The sequence below is a fragment of the Typha angustifolia genome, chromosome 15 (genome assembly GCF_048772165.1).
Source record: "Typha angustifolia cultivar Huaian chromosome 15, ASM4877216v1, whole genome shotgun sequence".
Taxonomy (NCBI): Eukaryota; Viridiplantae; Streptophyta; class Magnoliopsida; order Poales; family Typhaceae; genus Typha; species Typha angustifolia.
Window position 1 is genome coordinate 1957865 of NC_133253.1, and position 15100 is coordinate 1972964.

The 15100-nt window shown below is 37.1% G+C and overlaps 1 protein-coding gene across 1 annotated transcript; it reads right to left on the reverse strand.

Annotated features, from left to right (window-relative positions):
- Nucleotides 1-1090: 1090 nt before the first annotated feature.
- LOC140777396 (protein PHYTOCHROME-DEPENDENT LATE-FLOWERING) lies at nt 1091-12342 on the reverse strand. The gene is made up of 12 exons (XM_073121471.1): nt 11995-12342; nt 9095-9173; nt 8946-9010; nt 8787-8864; nt 7724-7804; nt 5502-5663; nt 5314-5412; nt 3860-5211; nt 3380-3600; nt 3146-3285; nt 3020-3058; nt 1091-2793 (listed from the first exon to the last, which is right to left on the reverse strand). Exons 1-12 carry the CDS (start codon nt 12133-12135, stop codon nt 1324-1326), a joined length of 3927 nt encoding a protein of 1308 aa, XP_072977572.1. The 5' UTR covers nt 12136-12342; the 3' UTR covers nt 1091-1323.
- Between the last annotated feature and the right edge of the window lie 2758 nt (nt 12343-15100).

Sequence of the window (15100 nt, forward strand, 5' to 3'; positions counted from 1 at the left end):
GTTTGCCGGGGATATAGAGAGAGACGTAAAATTTTCTTCAGCCAATGATACTAACCATAACCATTCTGATTAATTTTGTAGGTCTTCAGAATCTAATTACCTTCACTCTCTAATAGAGGACATAGTATACACAATCCAAAGACAATTCTCCTACCAAATATCACATGAAAGTGGGATTTGCTGAAACAAATTAGGAAGGAGAAAGAGAGAGACGCAACCAAGAACAAACAGCCTCAATCATACTTTAAAGCAATGCAACTGTTGCCCGTTGTGCAAGGAAGCACAAAAGAAATGGGTGATGCAAACGATGAAGACTTTAATAAGTTTTTTCTTTCGTGAATAAGGTAGGGTGTCTTCTATCCATAAGCTAAACGTGAATATTTTGCGTGGAAGATTTCTCATGAATAGGCTTGCAGTTGAAGGCCTTTTTCATGAGTTTGTTCAAGGTCTGATTCAACCTGGTGAAGATAAGTTACAAGTTACAATTAAAATGTTTTGTTACAATTTAGCTAAGTCATAATCCACAAATGAAGCAGTTTTGCTTCTAGTTTGGCTCAAACACATACTGTGACAAGCAAACAACAAGTAACTGCCCAATTTGAGATGATTTGATCACAATTCTATTGATCCAGATGAGTCCCCACTCCAATGGCTTAGAGGCTGAATGGTTTACCTCAGTAACTTCAGAAGAGAAATATATCACACCACAAGAAAGAGTGCAAGGTGGGTGATCAGAATTTCTGCTTCAGGGTTTCCTCCAGTGTCGGAAGAAAATTACGCCTGTTTCACCAATATAACTTGACTAACAAGCAGGAGGAGTCAATATCAAGCTAACTGAAGCATAATACAATCTAATAAGAAGTTTAGCAATGCCAGTGGCATACGCTTTACATAATTGTTAAGCAAAGGAATAGAGTTTGCACAAAACCACCAATAAAATATAGTTAAAAGTATCACCAAAATAGTTAAAAATATGATCCACAATAAAATGACACACCCAGATAAGTATAAGCAAAAAAGTTAAACTAGAGAGTTTGCATTAAACCTTTTATAAGAGATCTAACACTTTGTCTAGACAAAGGAGGAAAAATTGTTAAATATTTAACAAGCTTGCATATTACCCAATAATTTACATAATTTTGCTAGACTGAATACAACATCATAAATAAAGATGGATATGTTCATCAGCAACATACATTCTGTTTTAAGACCTAATAAAGGCATAATTGGGTTATACTGTACTTGGAATGTCTGTTATTCTGTTTTGATGGCTAAATACGAGAAAAAAAATGACTTTCCAGGCAGCCTTCCCACAATATTACACTAAATATTGCTGGTAGAACCCTTATTCGCACCTTGCAGCTGTTCCATCGGGGAGCTTGTGATGCTACCAACTGATCCATGAGTCTGGGAGCTCAATTGCGGGCTAGCTGGCCCTCCGGCATTGCCACCAGTGTTCATTTGCTGCAAAGCACCAGAGCTCAACTGCTGGGGACTCATTGCCGTATGTTGGCCCATTTTTTGTGGACTAATCTGCTGTTGTTGCATTACCATGGCAGGTGGAGAGCCAACTACCGGTGAACCCACCTGAGCCTGCTGCAAAGGGGAGCCTATTTGTTGTTGCTGTTGCTGCATTTGCTGCTGCTGTTGCAGTTGTTGCTGCTGAAACTGCTGCTGTTGCTGCTGATGAAGCTGTTGCTGTTGTTGATGCGGTTGATGCGGTTGCATCTGGAGATGTGAGTTCAAGAGACTGTTAGCTCCTAAGATCTTAGGTGGGCCCATGGGAGACATTGTGTTTCGCTGCATAGTGTTCATGTTGGCTCGGTTGAGGGCACCTAACATAGATAGGCCTGCTGAACTAGGAAGCATCTGATTGCTACTTCCTGTCATACCGGCTAACCCAGATTGGGAATTGTATATGCCCGCCCTTTGTTGAGCCAACCTCAGCTTTATAGTAGCCGCTTGTACAGGTGATAGTGGACTTTGCCGAAGTCCTGCAGCAAAATTGGATGCTGTTCCCAAGTTCATCTGGTTCGGATTGATGCTGCCCAAGGCTGACATGGGGCCCATTTGGGATGATATACCCCGCGCATTCCCCATGCTCATGACATTACTGAGACCACTAACACCAACAACATTGTTACCCATATTCCCCATGGCCATGGCTGGACCAAGCCCCATCATCACCTTCCTGGGGAGTTGCGTAGATTGTTGCTGTTGTTGCTGTGCTTGCTGCTGCAGCAACTGCAGCTGCATAGCAGTAGGCTTGCTGTTGACCATATGATTAGCACCCATTTGAAAATTCGAGTTCTGCCCAATTAGATGAGATAGATGATTTGTTGAAAGCAGCGAAGCTGATCTCTGGATGTGCGGAAGGGGAACCTGTTGTTGTTGCTGCAACTGAGGCTGTGAATTTGGCTGCAGCTGTTGTGATTGTTGCTGCTGTTGCTGCTGTTGCTGAAGTAAAGGTTGATCAAGCTGCTGTGATCTAGCAGATATTGCAGGCCCAGGAAGATAACCTTGTGACAATGCTACGGCCTGGCTATTATTTCCAGAGGCCAGCATTCGTGTATTTGAAAGGTTCTGTGCAGAATTAGCAGGTCCCATCACATTGTTATTTACAGAGCCACCAACGTTAGAAGACCGACTTGGAGCTACTTCTTGATGTTTTACTTCAGTTGCAGCATTGTCTGATGCTGCCCCTGGAAGTGTACTGGGACAACCAGAAGGAGTCATACGGACTGGTATAGGTCGAATTTGATCTTCAGTTTTCTGATATCCATCTCGCTCCATCTAGGAAACATAAATAAAGAGTGGTCAAAATCTTAAAGATATTATTTGTAACTCTCCATTTGAGGAGAGAAGGGGAATTGCATATCATCAGACCACCTACAATTTCAGCCTTATTGCAAAAAATATTGGCTTTAAATACTAGGGTTAATATGTATGTGATCATATGCTGGTAAGCAGAAACCACATTTTAGTATGTAGCTGCAGTCAAAAGACTCAGAATACTCACCAGTACACAAAACTGAGAGGCAAGCAGGTCCGCATAATGCTGACAAGGTGACCATGGTTAGATAGCGAAACAAAAGGTATGAATTAACAACGCAAAAAATATAGCCAAGTATTAATGGGAACATACTGTAGTTGGTAATGTAAGCACACTATCCTGAAAATTAATATGATCCGAATCTTCCACATCTCCATACTGCATCCCAACGGTGCCATCACAAGGTTTCTCACTCATAACCAATTGGCAGTCAGGCTTCGTTGGAACAACTCCTAAAGCATTACAAATAGAAAATTAAAGATTCCATTCACAAATTATTGTGAGTTTATGGTGCATGTTAGCTGGGATCCAGCAAGCACAACAAACCTTGATATATATGTTCAGTGCGAACGAAGTTCATTATTCTGTTCTTATAGGTATTAATTGTTCCACCTAGAAGAGACCTAGAAATGGGTCGCACTGGGTCTGTGAAATCTTCAGCAATGCATGAATCAGATAGACAATATGCCAATTGTTGTCTTTCATATGCCATAGGTTTCCTTGCAGGAAAATTGTCGACCTTTTTCTTCCTGATGTTCAGTTGGCATCTGAAACAAAGGACATCAACAGAATGATAATGGAAAGACCATTTACAAAACCTCAAAAAAAAATTAAGAATAAGTTGCAGAAGCATATGGCTAACACTGCCACAAAACTTAGACATGTAAAATCTACGGAAGTTTTGGAGACAAGCATTTTCATTTTTATCTGTTTGGGTAGGGCACTTCCCAGTCCAGCCTCCTTTCTTCACCAACCTAGCCAACAACAAGAATTAAAATTGCACTATTAGACTGTGATCTTCCGTACCTCTTTGTTACCGCTTCAATTTTCGCAAATCTCTCGAGAATTTTTTGATCACCCATAGATGCAGTCCCAATAGATGGGCTGCTAGCATTCAGTGGAGCAGTCATGTTACCAACACTTGCAGGAGATCCAACTCCACTCATCACTTGTGTTTTGGTGACAGAATTTGATTTCCGCTTTGCCACCACTGAAGGTTGGTGTTGTCGGTGCATGGAGTCGCTGGGACTGGAAGTCACTGAAGGGGCACCAACTGCTGCATTAGTATTTGCTGCTAACTTATCTTTCTGAGATCCCATCGCAGAAGTAGTTGCAACTGCACTGAATTGGCCACCTACAGAACCACTAGAGATCTCTCCAGATTTTGAAGACACCGGGGACTGCACCATAGGTCCAGATGAGACATGAGGGCTGTGTACAGGTCTCCTTTTCTGAAGCATGTCATCTCTTCTCACATCCTTGTCAACTAATAATCTAGCATTTGGCCACTGTGTTAGATTTGAAAGACTATTTCTTGTGGATTGTTGCTGCTGCTGGTCCAGCACACTATTTTCTGTTGCCATTGCTTGCAAACCATCTTTAGACCTCTCCATCTCTCGTCTGTCCAGCTTTTGGTCTATCTGCTCTTCCTTAGTACCAAATCTCATTCCCTGCTGATTAAAATAGAAGGATGCCCCTGCCTCCTGATTATGCATATTAGTTATCGAGGGAGAAGGATATCTTTGACCACCAAAAGCAGAACCAGACTGGATACCCTTGACATCTAATTGTGGATGTAACAGTTGGTTCTTCCACTGCATACCTGGTCCAGTAAGGCCACCTAATTGAGGCCCTGCTTGCTGCTGCTGCATACCATCTACTCCAATTGATGTCTGCTTTGCCCTCTTATTGTCCAGTATGGGCAGTTGGACATCTTGGTTCTCTCTCTTCATGGAAAGAGGAGCATTAGCATCAGGATAGGAACCCATCAAGCTTTGGGATGATGTACTTGCATTGACTCCTGGATAATTGACAGGAGGCCCATATCCACGATCATGCACCGCAACGCCAGGGTAGTTGACAGTTTGTTGGACCTTGGTTTGGGAAGACAAAGGTAAAGTTGTTCTTGCAGGTTCTTGGGCAAAAGAATTCGATCTAAATGGTTGCGTCCCGCCTGATACAGTTTGCATGCTGATGCTTTCATGAACCTGGTGATCTGCTGCGTTGCTTATTGGAAGTCCCACATCTCCTGCCTTACAATTAGGATTCTCAGGCACTCTATCAATGCACACCTTCTTACCGTGAGTTATATTATTATATGTGACAACCACTTCAGGAGCTTGCCGCAATCTCTTCTTCCTTCCAAGACCTAGATTCAGCTGTAGACAAAGACGTGGAACACCATTTTGTTATTACCGTGGAAGGTGTCTTGCACTTGTTCAGTGTTCATATAATTTTATAAAAGAACAGAAAATTCATACCTTAGTAGAAACAGGATCATGACATAGTCTATCCAACATTGGAGTAGGGTCTAAATGGAGTTGTGGTTGCAGGGCTTTCACTATACGAGACTCAACTTCCTGTAGCACAAATAATAACATCAATATATCTAAAGGTTTAGTAAGAAACATAATTTTGCACAAGATGCTAAAATACTGAAAAAGCTTACCATCAGATCACTGTAGGTCCAAGAATCATCGGATATTAGTGGGATGTCCTTGACAACATTTTCCAAGGACATCCGCAACTGTACTTTATGTACAACAGGGACATCATTTGTCGCAGAGACTGCACTTCCTTGTTCAGATGCACAATTTCTGTAGTCACGCACCTAGACAGAGACACCACCACTTAGAACAAGTAACAAAATTTGCACCTACATGAACCTTCCTTATGATCAATTGTCCACTCTACTAGTACTGAAGATCTAAAGGTCCCTGTGGATTTGCAAACAGAAACAGACAAGAGCAAGAACAGAATCTACATATTCCATAAAATTAGAAAGCTTTTCAAACAAGAAGGATCTATTTATGCAAGGAAAATACGCTCTACAAGTTTATTTACAATTCACTACTTCATTGACAGAGAACCTTGCACTAGATAGAGCTGAACAAGGAAAAATGATGCATATAGCCAACCCTGATAGCTGCGGCTTGGTTGTCATTATCGTTGCTATTTAACCACATTAAACATGAGGATGCAAAATGCCCTGTGTTTAAACCCAGGACTGCATCACCTATTGCATCTAAATTACAAATTCTCATATTATTTTGTCCTTCCATGCTTTATTATCTCAAATGGCAGAATCTGAAGTACATGCTAAAACCTAGTGATACTTGTTTATCTAACTTACCAGGCTCCAATTTAATGAACCCAACCAAACATCTAGGCTCCAATTTAATGAACCCAACCAAACATCTAATTGCTGATTTCAAGTATCAGGTAATCTCAGCCATGAATCGCTTACTTTGCACATTATGCATTTCGTCTTTTATGGCTACTTGTTCCATAAAATATATGTTTCCGTCAATTAACAATCACGTCAAGAAAGGATAGACTGGTTCATCCTCATTAGGGTAGATATTTGTCATGTCTGAAGATTCACTGAAACTCTGAAAGATCCAATGGGTCTCAACTGGCAAACTGTAGAAAGTTACAGAAAGCTTAGATATTAGCATGAAAATTGTAAATCAACTTTTTAAGGGATTGAATTATTAAGTCAAGGCATGGAGATGGTATGCCCTCAAATTTGTAGCCCTCTCTTTACTAGTAAGACAAATTCAGGCATTAACATCACTCGGTGATTTTCAACCCAATCTGCATCAGTAGGTTTAATGATGTAGGCAGCAAATGATTTATATGGCTAGCTACCCATATTGCAAATAATTTTGCCCTATATCGTCCTCTATGTACTTAAATGCTCATTTCTCATGCATGAGATCTTTAGTGTATTAATCATGCAGTTGAGGTTATCTAATATAGCACTGCTATGGACGAGGAGAGAGCTCAATTCAGCTGATTCGTATGTCAAACAAGGTTTATCGTCAATAAATTGAAGCTACTGAAAAGTATGTATCAAAATGAATTGGTACTATGTACTTTGTGCACTAAGCCCATCATAAACCCTAATGTGCATCAAATTTAACACTTGACTTTACTGAGAATATGATACGAACATCAGTGACATGTTACACAGGCGCATGTATCAGTGCAGTTCTTCCTTTAGGAAATTAGTCTTACGTCAATTATTTTTATTGTACATTTATTATTTATGGTGTTTAGAGTTATATTTACTTTTTCGCAATTATTTAAGGTGTTATTTACTTATTATCATTTATAAGGTCTATATATAGGCCGTTTTTTTATTCAATCGGGGTTAATAAAGAAATAAAATTTATTTGAGATCTCCAAAGAGAGTTTTTGGTGTAAAACCCTAGTTTGATAATAGAGGTGTGAAACACCATTCTTTTTCTCTTTTTTTTACCATCATTGTTCCTAAAATCCTAATGATCCCATTGTTTCACATCATTTTCAGGTCAATGAAACATTATTGAATTTTGCTCTTTTGAAAATCTTAGTGTGAAACCATTTTTAGAGTAGAGGTGTGAAACCCCATTCCTTTCTTCCTTAGTTTCCTCTCCCATCTCTCTCTCCACCTTGTTTTGCATCAAAACATTACCACAATAATGAATCAAAAGGATAAAGATCCTAGATGTACTGCATCTGTCCTGTGAATTTCAACAATAACAATATAATATCCACTCATCTTCAAGGGAAAGGGAAACTAATGAGGATCAGAATTTTGTAAATGGTGAATCAGTTCCTTACAGAGAAAATATACATATACAAATCAGAAATTTGAATCTTGAAACAAGAGTAAGAATAACTAACCTCACAGACAATGGCCCCATTATAATATTTGCTAGGTATATCATCAAGAATATCTCCTGGCAAGCGCCCTGACTCAATTGCCTCCATGTACATCATCGTAAAACAGAAAAACCAGTTAGTACAAGTATAGCAGATCTTGATGAAAAAGGCTATACCTATATGACCAGCAAAGAAACAAAAACTGTTTGATTTAATATACACAGAGAAATAAATATACATCAATCTGTATCACGAGCTAGCTAATACAGCTGGCACCGCAACATTCAACTTTTTATTACAAATTTCAGAAGTTTGTTGGCTCCAATTTGTCATCTATCTATTTGAGTAAACAACAAAAATTGCAAAAAGGTAAATATCCTGAAGTGCTGGTCCTCAAAAGACTACAGAATCAAAGTAACTAGAGCAATAATATAAACACAAAATAGAAAAAGAGAACTCATAAGGTCTTCGAGCAGATTCATGATGGTGAACTTGAAAACAAATGGGTAGGTTTGACATACAAACCTATTCCATAATAGATGAGAATACCATATAGTTATGTCTATAACTATATCTTGTGAAAAATACAAGTATAAGCCTCGTGAATATAGTCAACAAGAGAACTCATTTATGACACCCTAATTATGGCTACCTGTTTAGTAACACCATATATCGAATAACAACACCCTTACACCACCCCAATTTGTGTCCCAGATGAAATGCAAGATTCTCTATCTGTTTGTACCTACAATTGGATATCATCTAAAGGAAACCTGCATGTGGCGCGCTGCTAAATGAGTGACTTCTTAGTGTGTCCACATCAGAGGATTATATACTTGCTCAAAAAGACAGATTTCTGCATATGAATCAATTACTTTGCTAGGAAAGCTAACAAAGTATGTTAACTAAAAATATTATGAAATATTGAAAACACGACTTGCAATATTTATGAGAAACAGTAAAAAACTAATGTAATAATTAAAAAAATAAAAAACACAATAACCTGCAAAATTGTGAGCCAAAGATGCCAAAAATGTGGTATTTTGTATAAGAACTTGCTATGAGAAAATAGTTTGCTACTTACAGAAAACATAGTTTCCGATGCCCTGTCATATGGATGCAATGACTTTGCATCTTGAAGTAAAGGCTGGGAGTTATCCAACTGGACAATTTTTTTCATTCACATTAGAAGAATGAACATATAAGAAAATTCCTCTTGTATTTAAAATCAGTTTAGACAGACCTCAGTGGGTTTCCCAATGAGATATCCCTTTTGGTAAAGGCTCAAAGTGAAAGAAACTTCATGCTCTGCAAAGTTGATTACAAAGTTGTGTTTGTTAGTGTAAATGATGTGCATGTGCCAAAAATCCACTAAGATTTTCTTCATTATACCTGGTAAAACAAGTGCCCCTGAAAATGTTGAGGAAAGGTTGTTACCAGCTGCATCATTTGCTATCTCAGCAAGATTTACCTATACAGGCAGAATAATTTAAAATTTAAACTCAGAAAGTAAGCACTAGCACTCCTTTCAGAATATATAGAAGCATATAAAGATTCCTCACAAGTTTACGGGAAGGAATAAAATATTCAGTCTTAACAGTCATCATATAGTTGAATAAATTGTCCGACATGTTAAAATTAAAAGAGGATAAAGACATCTTACAAATGCTTGGAAGAAATTCTTTTTCTGTTCCAATAATCAGCATACAGCTGAGTAAATGGTGGGAACATGATTGTATGCAACAAAAAATAATCTACTGACATTCAACCGTTAAGGAAAAACAGACAAGACTCTGGAAAACATAAAGTATTTATGAAGCACGCAAACAAGTATAGGATACACGTCCTCTTGGTCGCAATAGACTGTTAATAGCTTACACGGCTTACTATTTACTATATCAACTATGATAGAAGTTGGGCTTTAGTTGGTTTATTAGAAGACTTTATTCGCATTAATTATTGTAATAAATTGTATGGTGAGCATCTTGGATATATTTATCGGGGTCTGAATTCCATTTATGGTAAAAAGCATATGCCATATTGTGCTCCCCTTCTTCATCCGGCTGTATTGCATATATCTCCAAGCTATTATCATAGACTTCTGACTTGGCACATACCATCAATATCGCTCCCCTTATATTTACGTCAAAGTGCATCTTTTTGGCTTGCTATCATTATCGGTATTTGACAATGAAAAAACAATTAAACCAAGCAGTAACCTTCTTTTCGTTAGCAAGTAGCTTTACGGACAATAAAACTATGGAGGAGAATATTGAAGATTAAAATGACTAAGAGCAAGAGATTTCTTCATTGAGGATATTAGGTCCATAACCGGATAAGGTTCGATCAGATGATTAAGATTAACCTTGGATCCATATAGCTTTGCCAAATTTTAAACTCGGATCAGATCTTAATCCCAGTGTAATTTCAGGATCCATATCCAATCCATTTAATAGTTGGGCTATTGAGATTACAATAGGAGCAAATTCCAATCGCATACTAACTAATTATACAAGCAACACAACCCTACTATAGTAAGATAATAGTAATTTTGACGATGCAACTTTTTGGATTATGCAATCTACACATGGAATGATATATATCATTATATTGCCCAAAGTTTAATGCAAAAATTACAACTTTAATTGATAAATTAAGCAAAAATCTTATAAGAAATTTCCAACGGGGGATTCACATTGGATATATATATATATATATATATGAACCATGCAAATACATATAGCGTTATATGAATTTAGGCAGATTCATATATTGGATAAATATCAAAGCCTCGGCAAAGTATTTGGTTTTGTGTTCTGATGGTCCATATCGGATCTCCACCAGTAGGGCCTCTAATCCGGTTGTCCCTTTTGATAAATAAGTATGAACTTTTCAATCCACGTCTTATCCAGATTTGAATGGGCTGATGCATTGGACAATTCAGATCTTATCATAGGCCCACTTGACAGAGAGAAAAAAATGCGCTTAACAACAGTTATATATTCGAGATTTTACAAAGAAGTTGACAAGAATAACAAAAGAATATAGGCATTTAATAAATGCAGAGATCATACAGAAGCATCTAATAAAAGTTGGAAATGGCGACACTGAATAATCAAAACTTCCTAATTCAATGGCTTGCTGTGCTTTCTGTGAAGCTAATAGTCATGTGTCTTACTAAGTTTAATGTACTTCAGCTTGCTGTATTCAATTGGTACACTGAATAATCAAAACTTCGTAATTCAATGGTTTGCTGTGCTTTCTGTGAAGCTGATAGTCATGTGTCTTACTAAGTTTAATGTACTTCAGATTGCTGTATTTAATTTGGTACACTGAATAATCAAAACTTCCTAATTCAATGGTTTGCCGTGCTTTCTGTGAAGCTGATAGTCATGTGTCTTACTAAGTTTAATGTACTTCAGCTTGCTGTATTCAATTGGTACACTGAATAATCAAAACTTCCTAATTCAATGGTTTGCTGTGCTGTCTGTGAAGCTGATAGTCATGTGTCTTACTAAGTTTAATGCACTTCAGCTTGATGTATTCAATTGGTACTCTTGAACAACCTAAATCAGGTAATTTTTCCCTTGACTGTTTGCTGATAATGCTGACAAAAATTCATGATGATTAACATTAATTAATGCAATTTACTTCTTTGACCAGATCCTTGGTAGCAGTTAAGGAAAATTAAAAACTTCAAAAAGATCGTGACTAAAGCAGAACTGGTAGCGCAATAATTGGAAAAACGTTGCAAGACCTAAATTCAACAGATGGGCTGCCATCTTTCTAATATTACAATATCTAATAATCTGTATTACAACACACAACTGGTTATTGTTCGAAGACTTAATAATTGACTGCAAACCTGATCACAGAGAAAACACCCCAAGCTTTTGATATCACTATAATGTAACGTTATGGAAAACTCTCAAGTCTTAGCACAAAAAGATGGAAGATGATACAACTTAGAGCCGAGTACAGCCCAAGAATCAAGATATAGACAATCAACACCATGAAACTATGTGCACTTCAGAAGATTTAGAACTCACACAAACCAAAATAAATAAATCAGCAAACGATGCAAAACGAAGGCCAAGAAACAAAATTTATAGATCAGAACTAGTGAAAAGCATAAAAAGACGAAATTGGAACCAAAAACAAAATAAAATTCTCTTCTTCTTTTTTTTTCTTCAGGGATCTCCTCTCATCCTCCGAAGAGAGCCCAATTCGATCCACTATAGCAGACCAGGAAATCAACCAAATAACCAAGAACCATATCAAGCGACACCAACCTCGCGCCTCGGTGCAGCTCCGGCAACGACACGGGTGCTCCCATTGGCGCTCTGGCAGGGGGGTCCCACCTCTTCCGTCAAAGAAATTGGCTTGTGGTTGAACCGAGTCCCGCTCTTGGATATTTTGAAGGAGACCCCCATCTCCTCCCCTCCACCGCTCTCTTCTCCGCCGATCTGATAGGTTACGGAAAACGATTGGTGGAGGACCTTGGGCGCGGATTATAAAACCCTAGAAAAACCCTAGCTCCGTAGGGTTCTCGGCGATCGATAGGGTTTTCGTCGTCGTCTTCCTCTTCTCTTCTCTTCTTTTCTCTTCTCCTCGCTATTCTCTCTCTCCCCCTTCCTTATGTGTGCGAATAAAATACCTCGCGAACCTATAGGAATACGTTAAGTAGTTACGACGTGTCCCAAGTGCAAACTAAGCAGGTTGTCGCTCTGTGTGAGTCCACCACAACAAGTGGAATGCTATGCTATGCTATGATTTCCTTTATTATTATTTATTCTTTTTTGGGGGAGGATTTCCAATATTAATTTAATACTCCATCTTTTCCATTTAAAAAATAATAATAATAACAATACTAATAATTTCTTGGTTAAATAAATTGGAGGCATTATTTACGTGGCTTTCAACTCCATTAAGGTACTTCTAAATAAATTAGGAAAATGCTAGATAATGCATATGGTTTTCTCTCTTCGCATACATACAATACAATGATGTACATCATTTACATAATCTTACAAGAGAAGTTTAGCCACTCCACTTAGAACTCTCAAGCTATGGTACAACTACATACATGGAAATATAGGATCACATTGCCTGATTATATGGTGATTAAGATACATAGATAAAATTCACTCCTAGCTTCTTATCATATCAATCAAATCGCCATAAAAAGAGCCATGCAAAGAACTAACAGTGGATTGGGCTGCTTGGGCTTTTGTTGGGCCAAGCACTAAATTATATCCACAGGAATTAAAATAGATTGGCACAGACAGAGTAGTAGTTGAACAACTTTCTTCAAGGAATTATGACAAGTAGAGAAAGGCAAATATTAAATACCAATAAGGAGTTGTATATATAAGAAGAGTACCAAAAAAGAATCATAATGCTCACCGTTGTAATTATACTCAAAATTAAATATAGAATGTCGTAAAATTATAATTAGTATAATTAGAACAGTTAGTTAGATGTGCTCGATCGATCGATACACTCATGACGTCACTGTCTATGTGCCATTTTGGAAACTTTTTGTTTTCCAGTGGATGTTATCTACCGGACCTAATATTGAGGCCCACAACTGTTGTTCTTGGATTACTTTGGGAGGCAAAAACGTGGGACATGTCACATGTCGCATGAAATTAGATACTCCATACTTATCCATTTGCAAGCCTATGAAAAGGATAAAAATGTCAACTCCAAATGGAATTCCATGGTCCAAATCTCACGAGTTTTTGCCAACTGTGGTCTCTCCTAAGATGTATTTACTCTGATCATTCACCCCCCACCCCCTACCCCCCACCCAAACTTAAGAAGGGGTTTATTTTGGATATGAACTAGGATAGATAATAATTTTAGCCAGTAAATAAAAAACATCGTTTAGAATGTCTTTAATTTTCTACGACAAAGATGCATCCTATCCTTTTGTCCATCAATTGGGTGAACAAAACTCCTTTATATAGAGATTCTAATAGGTACTTTACTCATCACCAAGAAAGTCATGAATTCAACTCCAACTCTAAACAATATTGTGAAAAAATTATTTAGTGGTTGGTGGTTTGGCGGCTTAACTCGATTCGGTTGATAACTCGACAGTACGGTTAGCTTGCAATAACAGCTTAGCAACGCAACGGCTTAGAGCAGGTCTCAACGACGTTTAATTCAAAGCAATTGTTCGACGACGCATATGACTTAAAGCCTAAACTAGACGGCTAAAGCTCGGTGGGATTTAAAGTGTCTTTGTATCTAGGAAGGGTTGGCCCTTTGTCCAGCCCATATCTAGCCTTCGAGCTTATAAATAATAAGAAAAAAAGAAATTCTAATTTTGAACAATAGCTCGGTAACCCATATAGGTTGAATTCTAAATTATATGATTTATTGTATTAATAAGAGTTTAATCGAGCCTAAGTCTATGTGTTTAGATATAATTGACTATTTATCGAGTCCATATATATAAAGAAAACTCTTTTGTCTCGTTGTCGATTCCTCGGGCCGAGGAAAAGATAAGAATGGCTACGTTGGACGTATCTGCTCAATTGCCGACGTCACCGGTTCGATCCGGTGGGTTGCAACAAGAGGCTATTTGGTGTTCTCATTAGATTACACTTTTACCCCTCCACAGCAACGCTATTACATCGTATTACATCTCCTAGTAATAAAAGAGTTCGTAGTTCATAGGACAGATTGTATTTTTATACTTCAGGCAGGGGTAAAAATATAATTGCATGTCGACAATAGTACATTTATATTATTAAACTATAGAGTCATTTTAAAATGTTACAAACCGCAAAAAAGTATCTTAGTATTAATAACAAAAAAATTAATTCAGGTTATTGTGGATGTGATGTACACTAAACCTTATAGACGTATTTATTTAGCATTTTTTAAAAACAATTAATGCATTAAATTATATAGAAACTTTTATCCTCAATTTTATTATTTTGAAGGGATATTTATTTTTTAAACGAGGAATTTATACTCTATCTCCTGTTATTTGGTACTTAATTTTTATGTGTCCCCACTAAAGTGCAATTTTTTTTAAATATCATACACAAAATTATAGATGATTGAATAAATTATTTTTAATAATCTTATAATAAATATATATTTGTTATATATTTATTATGTTAAATTTGATTCGTATTATTTAGATGCGTCAGAAAATTCAACTTATAATTTAATTAAATATAATAAAAAATAACTACTTTAGTTAAGATTTTCCTATGTTAGTTAAGATCACGAGAATCAAGTGGTTAAGTTGTGAAAGTACAGAGATTTTTAATATACATATATATATTATATTAAATTTAATTGATATTATTTAGTTATTTAATTATACTTTAAATTCTGTATAATATAATTAATTATGATAAAAAATTACTTTCGTTA

Excerpts from the sequence above, each read along its gene's own strand:
- LOC140777396 (XM_073121471.1), bottom strand. The coding sequence starts at position 12,135 with ATGGGGGTCTCCTTCAAAATATCCAAGAGCGGGACTCGGTTCAACCAC. Across the intron at positions 5,413-5,501 it reads GGACCTACAGTGATCTGATG|GAAGTTGAGTCTCGTATAGT; the intron begins GTAAGCTTTTTC and ends TTTGTGCTACAG. Across the intron at positions 2,794-3,019 it reads CCTCTCAGTTTTGTGTACTG|ATGGAGCGAGATGGATATCA; the intron begins GTGAGTATTCTG and ends TATGTTTCCTAG.